The 19,980-nt window shown below is 48.8% G+C and overlaps 1 protein-coding gene across 2 annotated transcripts in view; it reads left to right on the top strand.

Annotated features, from left to right (window-relative positions):
* The window catches only part of PRKCE (protein kinase C epsilon), a 499,857-nt gene that overhangs the window by 305,899 nt on the left and 173,978 nt on the right, over nt 1–19,980 (top strand). For both annotated transcript variants that reach the window (XM_056114218.1, XM_056114227.1), the window contains exons 3-6: nt 13,103–13,262; nt 16,084–16,118; nt 17,300–17,385; nt 19,702–19,831. In XM_056114218.1, coding sequence (XP_055970193.1) covers nt 13,103–13,262; nt 16,084–16,118; nt 17,300–17,385; nt 19,702–19,831 — 411 coding nt within the window. The remainder of the gene's footprint in view (nt 1–13,102; nt 13,263–16,083; nt 16,119–17,299; nt 17,386–19,701; nt 19,832–19,980) is intronic.

The raw sequence follows: 19,980 nt of genomic DNA, 5'->3' as shown, positions 1-19,980 counted from the left end.
AGCAAACAAACCACAAAGCATTAACTGCAACAACTTTGTGGTATCTGTCCCGGTAGCTGAGAGGGACTGAAAACACGACTTGGGTTAGGGTGAGTGAGCACAGGATCTGAGAACATCTTCCTTACTGGGCTCAAGCAGACATCAACTTTATGTTCCAGGAGGTTTGAAACGACTGATGTGATCATTGTGTTTGCTCCTACATCAAACCTCATGGGATGGTCCGCTTTTCAAAATTATGTCCAAAACGACTGGGACCTGTGTCACTGGACTGACTGTGTGTAGGTTTGTTGTGGGGCGCGTCATCCTGTCTTACTCCTCTCACTCCCTCTGCTCCCTAGTATGTGTGGTGGTATGGGGGTGAGTCGCCCCTGAGAGCTTTCATTTTCTGTTAATGCTGCCGCAGTCTGGTTTTTAAAACAGCTTTCAGAATTACTCATCAAACTCCAGATTCACTTAAAGAGAATTGGCCTCTCTCCTTCCAATCTGCTAATAATTGTTTTTGCATAACTTTTTCATTTACAGCCTTTGAGAAGGAAAGTTCATTTAAAAAAAAACCCCTATAAACCACCTGTTAGAGAAATATGAATTCTATACTTAAATTTTCTTGAGGGTTTTCAGTTTCTGTAAGTGAGGAAAGAAGGGAAAATTGTACATTCCATATTCTTTATTTTGGAATGTGCTGTTTGTGTGTGTGTGTGTTTGTATGTGTGTACCTTGGAACGAAGACGGACTCTTCTACTTAATCACCCTGACTAAAGTCCAGTCCTTCTTTGCCCCAGGTTCCTTGCCTGAGTGTGGAGGTGATATCCATTATGTAATATCCTTTTGAAAAATAAGAATGTATTTTAATCACAAAATATGTGAAAAATATGTCATAATGCTACAATAGTACCTGTGATTTCTATGCTGGGATTTTTTTATTGATTTTATCTTTTACTTTGATATCGATCTTTTACTGGAGACGTCTCTGGCCCTTCCCAACAGGGCCTCCTGCCCTCTCTGTGACACACTTTCCCCATCTTTCCTGTGTAAACTCTCCAAAAAAGGATCTGAACTTCAACTTCACGCTCATAATGGCCCTGCCAGCGGATTTGTATTTTGGCAGGGTTTAAGGACTCATGCTTAAAGCTTAAAGCTAACAGAGTACAAGCTGGAATCAACAGGGGTCATTTAGGTTTGCACAACATGAGTATTTCAGAATTTCTAGCTTTCAGGAGAGGGATTCTCCTTCCTCCCTTTTACACATTAGAGGTTCCCAAACTTATTCGCCCAACCGTCCTCCTTCCCAGGGGAAAATAATTATTCAGGATCCTCCTTGGAAATCTGCCTTCTTTTAGCTAACAAAAGAGCTAAATTGTACCTGAGGCTCCCACTGATCTAGATGATTCCAGCACCTCCCACCTCCAGGGGGCAGTATTGCTCACACTGGGAAACTGATACAGTTCCGGGATCCTTGTGAGAGTGAGTTTATTGGATGGGGATGTGGCTCTGTGATAGAGCACTAACCTTGCTTGTGTGAATTTCTGGGTTCAAGTCCCAGCGCTGCAAACAACAAAATCCCAAAGCAACACGGAACAAAGTCTGATATAATCTATCTTGTCATTATTAATTTTTTCTCTTTCTTCATAACAGGATAAATTTATCAAAGGATCATATAGTACCAGGCAGTTAGGAAACCCCAATAATATAGTTGAGAGTAAATACTGAATTCTCAGCGTTAGGCATTTCCTATCCAATATTTGTGCAGAGTTCTCTTTCTTGATGTATGTTACCCCTTGAATTAGCTGTCTTTGGGTGCATCGCAAACCACCCCATGCAGCCTTAAGACAGTAATTAGCATTTATTATCTCATATGGATTCTGTGAGTGCAGAAACCAGGAGAAGCTTTTGCAAGCAGATTCTGGCTCATGGTATCTCAAAAAGGTGTGGTTGAGGTGTTGGCCATGACTGGGTCAACAAAAGACTTAATCAAGACTGTTAGAACTGAATCTGATAGGGTCCACATGCCTGGCGCACATCACATGGACACTGTGCAGTAGCCACCGCTGTTCACCAAATGGACCTTTCTATTGAGTGTCCCTGGGACATGATTGGTGGTCTTCCCCAGAGTGAAAGAGCCAAGAGAAATGACATTGTCATTTCTGTCAAGTCTTCTTGGTCCTCCAGACCTGCAGAGCGTCTCTGTTCACCAGAGGAGGGACCTACTCCTTGATGGACACTGGAGGCAGGGGTCCCTGGAGGTCATCTTGGCCATCCAACTCCCACTTGACGATCATACCTCTTATTTAACCCTTTTCTTATTTCTCCATGAAACTGAAATTTCTTTTTGCCTTTGTTCCCTAGTTGGATATCAGATCTCTCTTGTTAGGCATCTCATGACCTATGCATGATGGTTAAAGAGACGTCTGTGGTGGCACTTCAGAGTGTCTGTTGGTCAGGGTCAGTGCTAATCCATCCTTGGGAATGCTAGAGGTATTTACAACTGTATGATTGATCTAAACATCAGCCTAACCTTTGCTGCCTTGTTTCAGAAACTGCTTAAACCAAAACTTACCAGAGGGCAAGCAGTTAAGCACTTTATTTGTAGAACCCAGTATTCTTGGCTAGAAATGTGCTGCCTTCTATTAGGAGAGGCATAACTCTTGGGATGCCTTGAGGTCAGTAATATATACAATGAAATTCTATTTTTAGAAGCAAGGTCAGGTACCATTAACCATAGCTACTTCTTGGTAACCAAGAATATATACCTAGGAGAAGTTTGCTGGAAATTAAGGGCAGGACTTATGGCCAGCAATATGTTCCCTCTAGACAAAGATAACTTACTTATTTGGGGAATTTAATCTTGATTTGTACTTCATTAGCTGAGAGCCAAGCTAGCTAGATCTTCTTTAACATCTGTGGCCTCAGAATATTTTCTTTGGTTCACTAAACTGGGGGGAAAGGGTTTCTTCCCCCTTCTTCTGGAAGATTTTGTGTTCTCCATATGGGAGCTTACAGATGCAGCCAAGAATTTAACTGATGTTGCTCTTGGTTTCCAGAGTATTAGAAATAGACTTTCCTTCTCACATAGTGACTGTACATTTCCCACAACTGTGGAACCCAGCATAGGAGATAGAGGTTGCCCGGGCCATAAACGTAACAACTGGGAATTCATTTAACTTCCTGAACTGCAGGAAAGGGTCCTGGGTAGCAGCGGGGTGTGGGGGATGGGGGAAGGTGACAGGCTGTGTGTGTGTGTGTGTGTGTGTGTGTGTGTGTGTGTGTGTGTGTGTTGGAAGTCAGAGTCTATACTTGTGGAAGGTGTTTGAGTTAAATTATACTTCTATTTATAAAAGCATTATTGTTTTTGGTTTTGACCTTCTCAACTCACCTCTCTCTCTGTATATAGTTTTGGTCACAATCTCAGTCAATATAAAACTCGCAAAGAATAAGCTTAATTTTACTATGTTCTTGAAGTCAAGGGAAAGGACAGAATGTCCACAAATTTATTATAGCTGCTTCTGTGAAAACAAAACTGAGGGCTTATTAGCCTGCATTGTGCTTCCAAGGATGTTTTGCCCCCAACCCTGCCCAGGGATAGCTAACTTAGTTAGGGTAAGAGGAAGGGAAGAAGCATGGACAAAGGACCAAAGAGGGAGAAGCAGATCATATTGCTTAAGACAAATTCATGTGCTTCCTGGGAAGACATGGGGTTCGTTAAACCAATTATCAGCCTGGAGTGTGACTTCATTATCACTTTTTAATCTTCTCACTCCATCTCTTTTGTTTTCCTTTGCTTTTATTGCCTTTTCTGCTCTTTTTACCTTCTTATGGCTGGAAATGCTCCCTTTCCCCACGTTGTCTGCTAAGAAATGGCTACCCGCTCAGCTTCAGGAGAACCCTTCCCAGGACTCAAGATCCCTCTGGGAGAGGCCAGGGTTTCACTTTTGAATTCCAAAGTGTTAACATGAGCTCAAAACCAGCGAAAAAGGAGCTGGGGGAAACAAAATGTTAGTTCATTCTGGTTATCTTGGGAAGTCATGCAGCCACATAATCCAAAAACTCTAAGAACCCTAGGGTAAGGTGTGTGGTGGGGAAGGGGTCTCTTGGGCATTAGCGGGCATGGTTTTAGCCTCCTCTGCCTTATCCTCCTCCAACTCAGCCTGCTGCTGACTGGCTGGTGGGTGTGGCCCCTATCAACAGTACAAGCTGGATTTTTTTGTTTTTTAATTTTTTCAGTAACTCACCCTGTAACCTTCGGGGCAAGGGAACCTGCGCTACACATAGAAGTTATATGTCTGGGTTGGGAGGTTCTTTCAAAGTTCCCATGGCACTGACCCTGCCCATCTCTGTGAGTGGGTCCACACCCTGCTGAGCCCTCTTCTGCCTTTGTGCTTCCACAGGCATTTTACTTTTACTTGAGCTGAGGGTAGTGGGGGGCACACCCCACAGTGCTCAGTACTTACTCCTGGCTCTGCACTCAGAGATCACTCCTGGGGGGTTCAGGGGGTCGTGTACAGATTGAATCAAGGTTGACCACAAACAAGGCAAGCACTTTAACCCATGCCCTATCTTTCTGCACCTACCACCCTCAACTCAGGCATTTTTAAAAACATTCTTTCAGAATGTGAACATTGGACAGAGACCAGCGTCATCGTCATGTGTTCTGTGGTGCTTCAGGGCCCGAGAATTCGGCAACAGTGCAGTTTCCTGTGATCTGAATCACTGGGTCATTGGCGGCACCAGTGGCCTGCCAGCCTCACCCTTGGCTGGCACCCCATATGGGGAATTTCTGGGCTGCAGACATTTTCTGAATATTTTCTTTGAGCAGGTCGCTTAGAGGGATTTTGTTCTGTGGTTTCCTTATGGCTTGTGGTGACCTCTCCCGGGAATCAGAGGCAAGCAGTTCAGCTCCCTGGGACTTACTCTATGGTTTTGAATGACTAGAGGAGCAGAAGAGGGAATAACCAAATGAATGAGTGAGTGAAGGAGTAAAAATGGGCAGCAGGCAGGCATCCTTCCCAGGCCAAATCACTGGTCTCCAATGGTTGTGTGTGTGTGTGTGTGTGTGTGTGTGTGTGTTTTGTGTGCTGTGCGTCAGATGCATGGGAAGGGGCATTACCCACATCTTTCCTGTGGTTCTCTCCCTCATCCTCAGATTGTCTTGAATCACCATTGTTTACCTCAGTTTACTTCTACTGATAGTCTCCTGACCTTGTCAGTGTCCAGATTCTTTTTTTTTTTCACATTTCCCCTTCCATAGCACAAACCTAGCTTACATTTCATTTTGATAAGTGGACAGAGCATAAGCTAAGCTATAATAAACACAGAACAGATCACTCAGATGGTGAAGAAGAGAAAGAATAAAAGGGTTTATACTACGTTTTGAGATGCTAATCTTGAAAGGCCAGCATCCTTGCTCTGATGAGATCACACACAGAATGAAACAGGCAGACAATTCCAAGCAGTCCTCTCACTGTTGGGATCCACACGGTTCCTCCCTGGAAAGATATAGATAGCATAGAATAATCTCTTGGTGGGAATCATTGCTGTTTCCTCTTTCCTGTTTTGAACAGAAATTTTCTTTAATGTATTGTGTGAGTACAACATGTAGAACATAGTCATTGGCATCACATAAATATTTACTTAATAGTTAAACTCTGCTGTCATGAAGCATTGATTTCACTGGAAAATATTATAGCCAATTTTCCGCATGGAAAAGAAAACCTAAAGATATGGCTCTCTTTATTTTCAGAGTCTCATTTTGTTTGCTTGTCATGTCTTCCTTCCGTTGATCTCACGTTTTCCACCAAGAAGTCCATACGGTCAAGCCAGGGAGTCGTTGAGAAGGAAGACCGTAGAGTAATCCCCCACAGACTGAGCTGAGAAGGGTCTCTTGGTTGAACTCTTCCAATGCTGCTTCCTTCATGACCACTGTGCTCTGTGCTGTCGCTGGTGTGGTAAATGTCTGTCTCTGTTAGGGACCCAAAGGGCCAAATGCAGAATGTCTGAGAACAACCACAGAGAGTAATCACAGTCAGTCCTTCGTTGTCCAAAGTAGTTTAGTCTGTGCATAGAATAACTGGGCATTCAGTGTCCACCTATAAATATGGCCTAGGATGAAGAGTTGATTTTATGCCCTTCCTAAAACTTGCATTGTGTGCTTTTGCTGCTTGAGTGTATTTCTTTTTATCACTACATATACATATATGCAAGTTTTATAGATTTCTTTGCCTGTGTATTAGTTCTGGATGAATGTAGCGTGCATAGCTGCCATTTATAGTGCCACTGCTTTAAACTGTGCTATATGATGTCCATGAGTTGATTGGTCACCCTTAGCTTTCAGGTCTGAGTCTTCAGATGAGAGCAGGGACTGACCATTGGAGGTGGGGGTAGGTGCAGAAGCAGGAGCAGAAGGAGGAGATTTTCATACTCACCCTGAGTTCCAGAGGGACCTCAACTGTCTCACCATCCTGAAGAAGCATGATGGAAGGGGCAGAGTGGGGATTCCTTGGCTGCCATTCCCTGTATTTAAAAAAAAAATTTCCGAACGTGATGGTCACTTACTACCTATATTGCAAACCATAACACCCAAAAGGAGAGAGAGGTCAAATGGAATGTACCTGCCACAGAGGGGGGCTGGGTTGGGGGAGAGCGGGAGGGATACTGGGAACATTGGTGGTGGAGAATGGGCACTGGTAGAGGGATGGGTGCTCAATCACTGTATGCTTGACTGATACGTAATCATGTAAGTGTGTAAGTTTGTAATTCCATCTCACGGTGTTTCATTAAAAAAATTAAAAAATTATTAAAGCACTGTGATTCACAAAGTTATTCATAGGTAGGGTTTAGATATCTAATGCTCCACCAGTGTCTACTTTCCTCCACCAATGTCCCCAAGGTTCCTTCTCATACTCCCCACCCCTAGCCTCCCATCCCAACGGGCATCTTTTTAAGTTTGTTTGTTAAAGTTTGTGTCTCATGATTTCAGTGTTGTTGACCCTGTGGTTTGGATATTTAGCTCTATAATCTCTTAATATCACCAATGTACCCGAATCCCCTTGATCCTTGCCCCTTGTTACTTCTTATCTGCCTTTTCTCTTCGTCCCCACCACTCTCTTTCTTTCCTTTTCCTCCTTAGACTGTGGGGCCAAGGGTAAGCTAGTCACATTATCCCCTGTATTTTAGCCGTGTGACCTTCAAAATATTAGCTACTTAACCTCTTTGGGCCTTTGTAAGTTGAGAATAATGCCACCTCATTATTTTAGAGGATGTCTGCACGTTGCTTCCTTGTCTCATGCATATGTAATAAGCCCTCTGTATTTGTAGTAGCACCTCACATATCTGGATTAGTGCTTTGTGTCTATATAATAAGGCCTCATGGATATGGAACAGCACCACATGCATATGAAACAGCAGCTCATGGATATGGAATAGCTCCCTGAGCTGTTGGAGTAGCATCTTAGGGCTGTAAGACGCTCGGAACTCAGTGGGCTCCTACAAATGAATAACCATGACTGCTCATCTTCTGAATATCCAAGTTTGAGAGTTGGACAGAAATACCCAGATGGTTGTATCGCTTTCTTTGTGTTATAAAATTACCTGCGCCATGGACAGAATTTATTCTTTGCTTGTGTTCTAAGAAAACCTTCTGAAGAGGTCTCCAGAACAGGACACGTTTCCAGACATTTGCCCTGCGGTAGAGTTTGTCAGCAGATCCCCATCCAGCTCCATCTTCTAGACTGTTTTTCGAGTCTGCAGAGCAAGTCTGCATCTGAGGCCCCTTAGGCCGGCAGTTAATGGGTGGGCCAGTGTTACTGATTCTGCCCTTTTACTCAAATTATCATGTGTAGGATGATGGAGAGGGATGGACCCAGCAGGGTAGGACAGTGAGGGTGTGCTAGTGTAGGTTGTGCAGGGTGGGGCTCAACAAGTAGGAATCCCATTGGTACCAGCTTGGGGCTAAGGCTTAGCCCTGCAATACCTTCCCTTGAAAGGTTGGGAAACAAGAGCCTCAAAGAGACTAATGGACTTGATCTGGGACAGAAAGCAAGTCTCTGGTAAAAACAAAATCTGTCCCTCTCAGAATGTGGAGTTCAGCTGTATTGATTGAAGGAGATTGTCAGGCCAAGCCAACATGGTGATGGCCTGCTGGCTTATGGGAAAGAGACAGATGGGAGCCAGGAGGGGTGTCACATGCCACAGTGTGGCGGGTTAGTGGTGCCAGAGATAGCCGGTCCTACACCTCTGCTCCCAACTCCCAAGTCAAGGGGCGCAGACAAGCCTGAATCTTGACTTTGAGAGTCTTTTTCACAGGCCTTGGAAGCAAGCACTGTTACATCTGTTTGAGATTTCTTTACCCTGTGCTCCAGACCAAGAGTGCTGAGTTGAGGGCTCTTGGCCTGATGTGTGGGATGAGACTCAGTCCCCCTGTCCCCCTTCTGTTCAGGAGAGTGAGCTGGAGCAGAAAGATCCTCAATGTCCAAACAAGGCAGAATACCAGGTTTGGGGGCTCTGCCAAGTCTGTGGGTATCCCCATGGTCTAAACTGAGACTCTACCTATGCCCAGGGGACCTAGAAGAGTGGAGAGACAGAATGACACCTGCAGACATTGGCTCCCTTTCCTTGTCGCCTGACTGCAGCCTGTCACAGATTGCTCTGAGTATCAGGGGTCTGTAAGATTTTCCTTGGCCATGAAGCTCCAGAAAGTTTCTGATTTATCCATAGCTGGTGAAACCAAGGCGAGAATACCCAAGGAGCATTGTCTCAGGCTGGCTGACTGGGCCTCTCGCACCTACAGCGGGGCCTTCTCTGCTGAACTTCATGCGGGCTTGTGCTTTTGTGGTTCCATTTGACCATTCTAGGCCTTTATTTCACAGAAAGTGTCCCCACAGTTAGTCAACTTTGCTGCTTTCTGACTGGGGGTGATCCTTTCTGCTGGGTGGCGGCTGCCGCTGCCAATAGGATCTGGAAGGGGGCTGGAGGGCCATGGGAGGAAAACCAGCCTTGGGCACACCTTGGGGGCTGCAGCACATAGGGGTGAGGTGGGCATGGCCAACGCATCTGGTAACAGCAGCTCAAGGTACAGGTTTGTAGGGGGGAAATAGGTCTGGGTAACTCTTCACTGACTCAGGCCCATCTGGTCCTGCCTCTTTTGCTCTGGGCCAAAGCCTCCTTGTTCATGTGAGAAGCCCTCACTCCTCTAGGGGCTTGGGGCGGGGGGAGGGGGGGGACAAATTAACTAATGGACTAGGCAGAATGAACTGCTTAAGAAAGTCCTCAAAGAACATTCGAGAACATTTCTTCTACATATCAAAACGCACAATGCCACCATAGTAGCAGCAGAAGGATTCTTACTTTGAGAGGGGTTTGGACCACAGCTGGTGGCTTTGGAGACTCATCCTGGCCCTGTACTCAGGGATCATTCGAGAGGTGCTCAGAATGGGTTGGACCACACGCAAGGCAAAAGCGGGTCCAAGAGCTGCACAGGACACCCTGTCCAGAGGCAGGGCTCCCCATCTCCTCGTCCCTCCCACACAGCTCCCTAAGGCGAGGCCTGTACCACTTGCCCCTCCTCTCCTGTAGCTTCTGTTTTCCCATTTCTTGGACAGAGTGCTTGCCTGGAAAGGTAGCATGGATGTGCCCCAGGACAGGGGGTCTCTGATCCCTTTGGGGAGTTTCCTCCAGAAACAGCCCCACGTAGGTCTCTCCAACCTCTGCTGGAACCACCTTCCCCTGCATAAACTCCTGGCAACTTCCTCTCAGAGCCTCCTTCAGAGGGTTTTAGAGGGAAATTGAATTCAATCCATTGGTTGCTGCCTTTTTTTTAAAATTTATTTATTTATTGAATCACTGTGGGAAAGGTTACAAAGCTTTCAGGTTTAGGTCTCAGTCATGCAAATATCAAACGCATTTCCCTTTACCAATACTTATTTTTTACCATGAAGAACCCCAATAAGACCCCACCCCCCACCCCTCCCAGTCCCTGTGAAGCAGATGAATTCTAGTTAACACTCTATCTGCTTTGATTAGATTCATTGTTTCATTAAAAGATTCACCACTATTATTTAGAGTTTACCCCCCCCCCCAAATCAGACATGCTGAAAAAGCATTGTGAAGTGATTTGCTTTCTACAGCTGGGTTCAAGAATTAAATTTTGGTTTTGGATTTCTGCTATTTTACTTATTGACCCTGGAAGTATTTCTACTGAAAGTCAGATAGTTAAGAAATTGGTTTCTGTGCTCTGGAGTCGTGGCCATGCTGGAGAGCCGCTCATGGGGGGCAACTGGTGGCCTTGGTAGGGCGTGAAGGGCGGACCGAAACGCCCCCCTTCCCATGAGGTTTTAGTCGCCCCCACACCCCCGGCTCATACCTGCTGTCCACAAGGCTCCCATGCGGCCGCCATCTTTCTTTCCAGGGAGGAAAGGGCGAATGGGGCAACACCCTTTCCCCTCCGGGCAGACATGATGGCCTGGATTAACGCATAGTCCTTTCACTTTTCTGCTCCAAGCTGCCGGGTTCTGCATTAAGTCCTTGTGCTTCTGGGGCCGTGGCTGTGCTGGAGAGCCGCTCGCGGGGGACAACTGGTGACCTCGGTAGGGCATGAAGGACGGACCGGAACGCCCCCCTTCCCATGAGGTTTTAGTCGCCCCCACACCCCCAGCTCATACCTGCTGTCCACAAGGCTCCCGTGTGGCCGCCATCTTTCTTTCCAGAGGGAGGAGGGCAGAAGGAAGCAACACCCTTTCCCCTCCGGGCAGACATGATGGCCTGGATTAACGCATAGTCTGTTCACTTTTCTGCTCCAAGCTGCCGGGTTCTGCATTAAATCCTTGTGCTTCTGGGGCCGTGGCTGTGCTGGAGAGCCGCTCGTGGGGGGCAACTGGTGACCTCGGTAGGGCGTGAAGGACGGACTGGAACGCCCCCCTTCCCATGAGGTTTTAGTCGCCCCCACACCCCCGGCTCATACCTGCTGTCCACAAGGCTCCCATGTGGCCGCCATCTTTCTTTCCAGAGGAAGAAGGGCGGAAGGAAGCAACACCCTTTCCCCTCCGGGCAGACATGATGGCCTGGATTAACGCATAGTCTGTTCACTTTTCTGCTCCAAGCTGCTGGGTTCTGCATTAAGTCCTTGTGTTTCTGGGGCTGTGGCCGTGCTCCAAACTTAACTCTGATTTTCAGGGAGAAATGTTGGGTGGTTTACTTCCCATTGATCACTTTGTATATAGAGAGATGTTGCGCGGCCGCTTATGTGCGGTTTTGAGGAAAAGTCCTAGTTTCCGCATACTCGAGCTGTGCTTATAGAGGCTTCTGGTCACCGGGGTTCCATCTGGGGGAGGCGGGATGCGGTACCTACCCCATCTGGGACTTCCCGATGATCTCGGCTCTTTATGGAACCTGTTTTTTTCTTTTTCTCCGGGAGCTGTGGGTCCCGCCCTCCATGTGGCCCTTCTCTTCCTGGTTGCTGCCTTTATCTATTAAATCAGTGAAGAAAAAAAAGTGGTTTATTTTTGTTTGGTTTCTTGAGCGGGGAAAGGGGCCAGGCCACACCAATGGTACTCAGAGCCTGTTCCTGGCTCTGTATTAAACTCTGGCAATACTCAGTGGTGATGCCTTTTGTGGCACTTCAGAGTGAACTGCACCAGCTGCCTTACATGCAAATGCCCTAATTCCCAGCACTGCTGCTCGGGCCCCGAGAAAAGACAGTTTTGGGCACTTGCTTTGATTGTTGCGAAAATGGCAGAAATAAGGCCATGGGGACAATAGAGACCCCTCCCTGCTTCAGAGCTGAGCATGCTGAGAAAATGAGATGGAACTCATCACTCTTTCAACCGAAAGTACAATTTGCTGGGCTCAGAATGAGTCATAGAATTGAGGGGTTTGTAAACCAAATTGCCTATGAAATGCACAGGGTAGGGGTCTGCTTCTGTTGTAAATGTACCCCTAGGTGAGTCTGTCCATAAAGACGGTGCAAAGCTGCCTTTTACGCTGATTCATCCCCACCCTCAGGCCCGAATCAGCCAGCTGTAGGCATCAGGACGGAGCAAAGCATTAAGAGCTACTGAACAGATTTGGTTTTGAAACCGGCGTATTTTCTTTTTCTATTTGTTAACAATAGAATCGTCTACATTGAGCAAAAAGTATGACGTGGAAATTGAACTCACCTATAACTGCACCATTGTGCCCACTACCACATGTTTGTGTATGCACGTGTGTGTAATTTGTGCGCATGCTTAATGTGTGTGTGTGTATAATGTGTGCTCATGTGTTTAATGCGTGTGCACGTGTGAGTGTGAACAATGTTGTGTATGTTCTGGAAGTCTGACACGCAAAGTGGAGGTGTCTGGGTTTGGAGAGTTCCCTTCCCAGCCTGTCGACAGCAGCTGCCTTCTCTGCCCTCACATGGGAGGGGCTAGAACCTCAACGCACAGCTTGATGGGGAGGAGTGTCGGCATAAGACACCATTTCCATTTCCATTGTCATTTCTCAGGTTCTTAGGTTTGGGGTAGCCTCTGAGGTGCAAGGGCAGGAAGAAATGAAGAAGGTCCTTTCCATCCAATGGACTCTCAGAGGGAGGAGATTTACACCTTCTAGAAGCTTCCATGGAGTTATGTTTTCCTCCCCTTTTGAACTTTAAAGGGGTCTCTCAGTCACCTAGTGTGGGCAAGAGGGAGAAGGAGGGTGAAGAGTCCGATTGTTTCAATAGCTTCTTTGCACCAGGCAGTGGGGTGCTGTGGAAAGACAGCAGGACAGTGCCCTGTGGGTGGGCTCTGCGACACCCCCCTGTACAGAGGCCATGCCCACAGAGGTTCAGCAGGGAACATCTCCCATCATCCTGCTCAGAACTTGCAACCAAATTATGCCCTTGAGCTTTTTGACCTTAGCCCCCACCTTCTGCAGCTGAGGTGGGAGGGTGTTGGGTTGCGCCACTACTCTGGAGTAGGGCGGGCAGGAGGACACAGGTGCTGTCCACCTGCTGGAGGTTCTGCAGACCCCAGAGTCCAGCCCCAGCTGAGGCTGCTTCCCCTCCACCCCAGGAACTGAGCCCTCCCTGTGGAAATCATGTCCAAACTTACGGGCTGCTGAACCTGATTTCTTCTCTGTTCTCTCTCTTTCTCCGAAGCCCCCAAAGACAATGAAGAGCGTGTGTTCCGGGAGCGCCTGCGGCCCAGGAAGCGACAGGGGGCTGTCAGACGCAGGGTCCACCAGGTCAACGGCCACAAGTTCATGGCGACCTACCTTCGGCAGCCCACCTACTGCTCCCACTGCAGAGACTTTATCTGGTAAGAACTTGTCTTCTAATAGATGCAGCTGCACCTTCTCCAGGCCAGCCGTCGGGCCGGGGTGCAGGAGATGGGAACTTTGGGCAGAAAGCAGGTGGGATGCTTTCTTGGATGCGGAAGACTTCTCTGGAAGGCTAGCGAGAGTTTGGGATTGAACATTCAGCATGGATGGAAGAAAGTGCAGTTTCTAGTGACTTTATACTTAAGAGCCTGTCCTATTATACTTAAGGAGTTAAACATTTATCAACAAGTCATAGTATCTTAATTGTGTGTGTGTGTTAGAGTCCTTATCATTTGGACCAGAGGAATAGCTCCGTGGACTGCAGTGTGTGTTTGCATGCAGGAGACCTGGGTTTAGTCTCTGGCACCACATGGTCCCTTGAGCACTGCAGGTGTGACCCCAAAACAAACAACAGCAACACAAATCCTTTCTTCTCTTACACAGGCAAACTGATTTATTTACAACTGGAATGATCTAAGGTCTGGGATTTGTGGAAGCAGGAAGGGCTGGGTAGAAATGCAATAAGACTGACCTTGTATTGATCATGGGGGGTTCTGAGAGACAGGGACATGGAGAAAACCTTGTATTGATCGTTCAACTTTTGCGTATACATTTGAAGTTTTTCTTTCCTTTAAAAAAATTGATCATAGCCCCAGGACTGACCAAGTTGTTCGTAATAGAGTTGCTTCAGGCACTCAGCATTAATCCCACCACCAGTGTGCCTTCCTCTCCACCAGTGTCTTCAGTTTCACACCCACCCCTTTTGGGTTGGGTGTGAAGTGCTACACCCCCTTGCAGGCACAAATAACTTTACTTTGTGTTGCTTGTTACCACACAAAGGCAAATGGAATTATTAAAACTGAGATAGTAGGAGTCCATTTTTGATCACTGTTATGTCTCACCGTGGTGCTACCTAAGCCTTTGTCTGGGGTTCTGCTGTGCTGCCTCGCGCTCGCTGAGTGCTCTAGGCTGTTGTTTAGACTCACTGAACTTGGGGGCTTCTCTGTAACTTTCCCATAAGATTTGCTGTGATCCTACTGGCTGACAGCAGGATGAAACTTGAAGGCGTCATGCAGCCATGTATGTGGTCACGTGGTCCAGGCGCTAGAGAGCTGAACAGTTTGGTGGCTTGGCAGTTCAGTGAGGTTCAACTGTGGAGCTGGGGCATTTCTGTGTTGGAGGTGTTGGGTGTGGCTGGGGGGGCTATTGTGCCTTCAGGCAGAAAGGGGAATCTGCCCCACCCCCATTCCAGGAAGGCCCAGAGTTCTCAGCCCCACCAGTCTACCTGGGAGAATTAGGCAGTATCATGTTGTTTTTGAGATGGGACCTGAATTTTTTTCCATAAAATTTAAATAATTACACAGTTGCCAGTCTCAGTCCTACAAAGCAGTTCTTGATAACTGTTGGAACAGTGTTAGTTAGAAATGAGAGGCTTGTATTGCCTGAAGTGCTCAGGGAAGGCTTCCTGCAAAAGGAGACATTTCTCCTGTCATGGTGAGTGGGATGTTTTTGGGGAATGGATGAGGGGTTGAGGTGCTACACCAGCTGTGCTCAGGGCTTACATCTGACTCTGTGCTCAGAGATGACTCCTGATGACTTGGGGACCATGTGTGGTGTCAGGTATCAGACCAACATCAACTGCATACAAGGCAAGCGTCTTAACCCTCCAGCTCCCAAATTGGGATTTTGATAGGCAGTTCCAGGTAGCAGCCCTTCAGGTAGGAGGAGAGAAACAAGGAGTCTGGCCTTGGAGTTCAGAGGAGAACTGTTCCTGGTGATCCACTGTGTGCCAGCTTCTCCCTGTGGAAATGTCCAGTGCATCTTCCTAGAACCCCATGACCTAGAATAATACCTGGTTTATTGACCCACTGCATTCACGACCATACTCCCGGGAGTCAGCAGTTTGGTGAAAACCTTTTGAGGTTCTCAGCAGGGACTGGCAGAGCCCCGATGTACCCCCGGGTCTGGCTCGGCTCATGCTTGCTTCACCAGCCTTCCGGAAGCTGCCTGCACACCTGCATCCAGGTGGCAGAGGAGCAAATCAGGCCCAGGTGTAGCCTCGAGATACTGGATTTGGACCTCTGAGGACTCCCTGGATTCTTGTGATGTCCAGAAGTGGCTTGTTTAATCCTGATACTCTTCTAGATCAAATCCCTGAGGCTGCCTTGGGCAGCTGAGATGACCTGGCTCAGAGCAAACTCAATTCACTGCAGCAAAAATAGTGCCCCACTCCATCCCCCCAGGAGGTTCTCTCCTGGGCCATGCAACCCTCTGGCTTCTATCTGGGCCATGGCTTGCGGGTTTGGGATTTGGGGTGTCTGTGGAGGGCCCCTCCGAGCCTCTGGCCTCCCAGTGACTAGAAGGGGGTCCTCAGGCCTGCTCTGTGGATGGCCACTGGGATGGTTCCTTCTGTGTTGGGAAAACCCCAAACCTGCCCCAGGAACCTGCTGTAGTCATCAAAGGAAACTGACTCTAGCCAGGGCCCCAGTTCTGGCAGTGTACTAGCCTGGAGCCCGTGTCAGTTTCTGGAATGCCCCCGGACAGTGCCCACTCCACAGCTGTCCAGGGGGAACATTCTGCCAACAGAGGCCTGCCAAGAATAGTCTGGGGGCATCTTATGACCCTATGGTTGTGTAGGTACCCAGACCTGACCCTGACCCTGAACTCATCTTACTCCCATCTGGAGCACTGGGAGATGGCACTGCTGAGGGGACCCCAGGGGGCTCCATGCATGAGACAGTGGCCAGAATGAGGTGGCTTTGCGTGGTTTGGGATTTCCTAACCTATTCTCTTGTTAAAATGTTGTCTTCTTCATTTCAGGGGTGTCATAGGAAAACAGGGATACCAATGTCAAGGTAGGAAATATTATATGAGCGAATTCTGTGTGTGTGGGGGGGGGGAGGTGTCCATCCTGTTCACTCCTGCTCCGGGGAGGCCCCAGTCACAGCTCCCTCTTTGAGACACCTTTGCTTCCTGTCCCTATGTGGCCACTGGCCCACATTCATGTGCCTATGTGGAAGTGCATAGTGATGGGCGGGAGGAACTTGTGGGCACCATCTCCGGGGCTCCAGGGGGTCCCAGCCCTCGTGTGTCAGCCCAAGTGAGAAGTACCTTCTTCTGTCTCCTAGAGGAACCCAGGACGTAGTGCTGGGTCCTCTGCGGGCCTGGCTGGGCACTGAGGTAGGGGTCTCTGCATTCGCTCAGCCCTCCCACCCCCTTCTTCCCAGATGTCCCTCACATGCTCCTTTCCCAGAGCCTTGCTCGTTTGCTCGTCTTCCTTTCAAGTAATTGCTTCTTAAATATTCAAACCTCTCTTGATTCCAGTGAAGGCCGCCCATGTGCTTTCATTGAACTGAATATGGGCTTAAGTTGTCCGGCATCAGGGTGCTCTGTGGCTAGGGCTCAGGCTAGGCCCCAGGGGACTTGACATCTTTCTGTGGGCATTTCCATGTCCTCTGATAGAGGCAAACAGTTACCTTCCTCTTGAGCCAATGCATGCCTCAAGACTGGCAAGACAAAGCAGCTTCCCTCCCTGTGGAACTATTGGATTACATGAAAACTGTTAAGTTTGGCAGGCAAAGGCACCGCTAAGATAAGAACTTGTAAGAATGTCTGTGTCCTGGACATCATATGCCGTGGTTGCTCATCCCACTGGCCGTGCTGGCGTGGGTCTGGGCAGAGCAGGGCATGGCCGTGGTCCTTTCAGCAGGCTGGGCCTCGTGGGAAGAAAGTGGCTCCTTGATCTTGACATTCAGACGCCAGAATGTCATTGGGCCTTCCTGGAACTAGAGAACATCGCTGGACAGAAATGGTCCGTTCTTCTCCAGAGCATTTAGGAAGCCCTAAGGTGCTAATGACAGAAGGCTTGACTTGTCTGCATACAGGGCTACAGCGTGGGGAACAGCGTGAGGGGCACGGTGCCTTCAACCCTCCATCCACCCACCCACTCACCCACTCGTCATCACTGGTTGAATCTTCCATGGAAGCTTGCCTCCCCCATTTGTAACTCAGCCTGGCTGTGTTTTGCTATTTGCAGTTTGCACTTGCGTGGTCCACAAGCGATGCCATGAGCTGATAATTACGAAGTGTGCTGGATTAAAGAAACAGGAAACTCCTGACGAGGTAAATATTTATACCATTGACATGCTGGGCTTTCTTTACCACCGCCCACCCCACCCCCCATCACCTCCTCTGTGCTCCGCCAAAAAACGCTTATCTTTCTTCATTGTGTTGACTGTGGTCTTCCAGTGCAAGGCCCCATCTGCAAAATGATCTCCAGCCTACGTCAGTTTTATGTCCATGGCTATTAGGCCAAGAGCAGTATGATCTCAGAATTAAGTCTTGCAAGGAGAAGGTGAATTTGTATATTGTTATCTCATCAAAACCCTGAAGTGGCTGGCATATTCGTGGCACCGCCCAGCTCGTAAGCAATGAATCTCATCTTTATGAAAAAGCCTGGAATTACTAAATCCAGGACATGTTTCAGAGTCTGAAATGACCAGAGAAATTACTGATATGACCAGAGAAACCAATGTCCCAACATCCACGGACACGTACCATGCCCTGATTCAAGCACTTTATCGTGTACGATTTAATCCCAGAGCTCAAAACCAAGCCAGCTGCTGTGCCTTCTTCAGTGATGGAAGAGAGATTAGACACATGGGCAGGTCCCACTAAATGGCCCAAATCACACAACGAGTGTGAGAGACCCACATTCAAGTCCAGGGAGACCTGTCCAGGCCTGGCCCTGGCCTCACTGCATGTGGCCTCTAAGTGTGGGGCTGACTCTAGGGCAATGTCCAGAAGCAAGATAATTCGACAAAACAGTGAAAGCCTGTTTCTCCTTTGATGCTTTCTTAATGAGGACTCGGCAGCTGCCCTTGGTGGTACTCAGCCAGTCAAGCTGTCAGTTGAATGCAGGAGCCACAAAGGTGGGCTTGCTTGGACCTTGCATCCTAGAGCCCCTCTGTCAGCGCTCAGTTGTATCATAGTGCTAGGAGGGTCATGGAATGCTCAGAAGGGCATGGAGCAGGGACCGAGCCCAGCCTCTTCATGTCAGGCAAGCGCTCAGCCCACCTCTTCCACCCCCCTTGTAAACTTCTTCCATAGGTCTTAAGAGGAAAGATGCCATCAGAGCCAGTGCCATGCAGGGAGGGGGCTGAGACTTGAAATGTCCCAAACCCAGCTCAATCTGCGACCAGCTCCTCTGTGCCTGCCCCAACATAGCCACGGGAAGGCACCGCGGAAGTGTGTTTGCTGGCCTGTGTTCTGGGAGAAAGCTCCGGTGACTCAGTCTTCTCTGCTGCTCCCCAAAGCCTGGCTTCCTTGGAGTCGGCTTCTCTGGGTCCTCAGGGAGCCTGATGTCCCCTGCAGGGCACAGTGCTGCCTGCTGCAAGGGACCAACATGTGAGTTCGCTCATTTAAAAGACCTCGTGCATGGTGGTGCACACACACACTCTCTCTCTCTCTCTCTCTCTCTCTCTCTCTCTCTCTCTCTCTCTCTCTCTCTCTCTCTCTCTCTCTCTCTCTCTCTCTCTCTCTCTCTCTCTCTCTCACACACACACACACACACACACAAACACACACACGTTTTCCCCCTCTTTGACCTCTGGTGACTCCTGTGTTGTTAGGGGGAACATATTCATCTGTCACATAAGGAGTCCAGGTCCCTGAGAAACCAGGAAGCTTGTGTGGGACTTCACAGCAATTTCCAGGAGGACTCCGGGATCCTTTGGAAATGACCGATAGGTGGTCACTGGGGCTACCAGAGAGGGAGATCTGCCTCTTGGACATCAAATCCTGCTTCTAACCTTGATCAGGTGTCAGTTTTGTAGTCTATTCCTGTCCTCCCCTATAGACTCAGGTGAAGCATGGGCACCGGTCAGTGGGCAGTGAGGAGGTTTGACCGGCAGAGGTGCCCAGCAGTGGTCAGTACTCAGCTTCACCACGCTGCCCTAACAGCCTCCACCACACTTACTGCTCATCCCTGCCATGGGCCCAACTGCGGATGGACCCCAGTGCCCTTGCAGAGCCATGCTCTCCACCCATCTGCCCACAGTCCAGCCACTGAGACAAAGTATCGAGGCATGGGGTGCTGTCTCATCGGTGACCCGAGTGTGGGGTGCAAATAGAGAGCTGTGTCTCCTCCGGGTCCTTGGGGAGGAGTGGCCACATGGGGAGCAGCCCAGGCCTGGCCAGGTCAGGCCACCTGTCACGGATCATGGTGAGGGCATCGGGACAGCAGGCCTTGGGGACAGGGCTGGAGGGAGGCCCTGTCCACTGGCTTCCTCAGGGCAGGTTTCAGAACCTACCCAGGGCCTGCCGCCTGCAACGGCTTTCGTACTTTCTGGGCCGGAAGTTGTGCTGACCTGCTGACCTGCCAGGGCCTGGAGGAGCCGGTGCTGACCTGCCTTCCCCTGTCCTTCCGCTGTCCTGCAGGTGGGCTCCCAGCGCTTCAGCGTCAACATGCCCCACAAGTTTGGGATCCACAACTACAAGGTCCCCACCTTCTGCGACCACTGCGGCTCCCTGCTCTGGGGCCTCCTGCGACAGGGCTTGCAGTGCAAAGGTAAGTGCTCCCGGCCACCCCTCCGACACTCTTTGTCTCTTCATTTACTTTGACTGTTATTTCCCGTTTTTATGGAGGCGCCTTGATTTACATGACTGTTAATAATAGGGTTTCCGGGATGTTCCAGCGCCACACCCATCGCCAGAGGG

Source organism: Sorex fumeus, unplaced genomic scaffold, assembly GCF_029834395.1.
Source record: "Sorex fumeus unplaced genomic scaffold, SorFum_2.1 ptg000003l, whole genome shotgun sequence".
Classification (NCBI taxonomy): domain Eukaryota; kingdom Metazoa; phylum Chordata; class Mammalia; order Eulipotyphla; family Soricidae; genus Sorex; species Sorex fumeus.
Note: the sequence above shows the minus strand (reverse complement) of the source record. Positions and strands in the feature narration are given on the sequence as shown.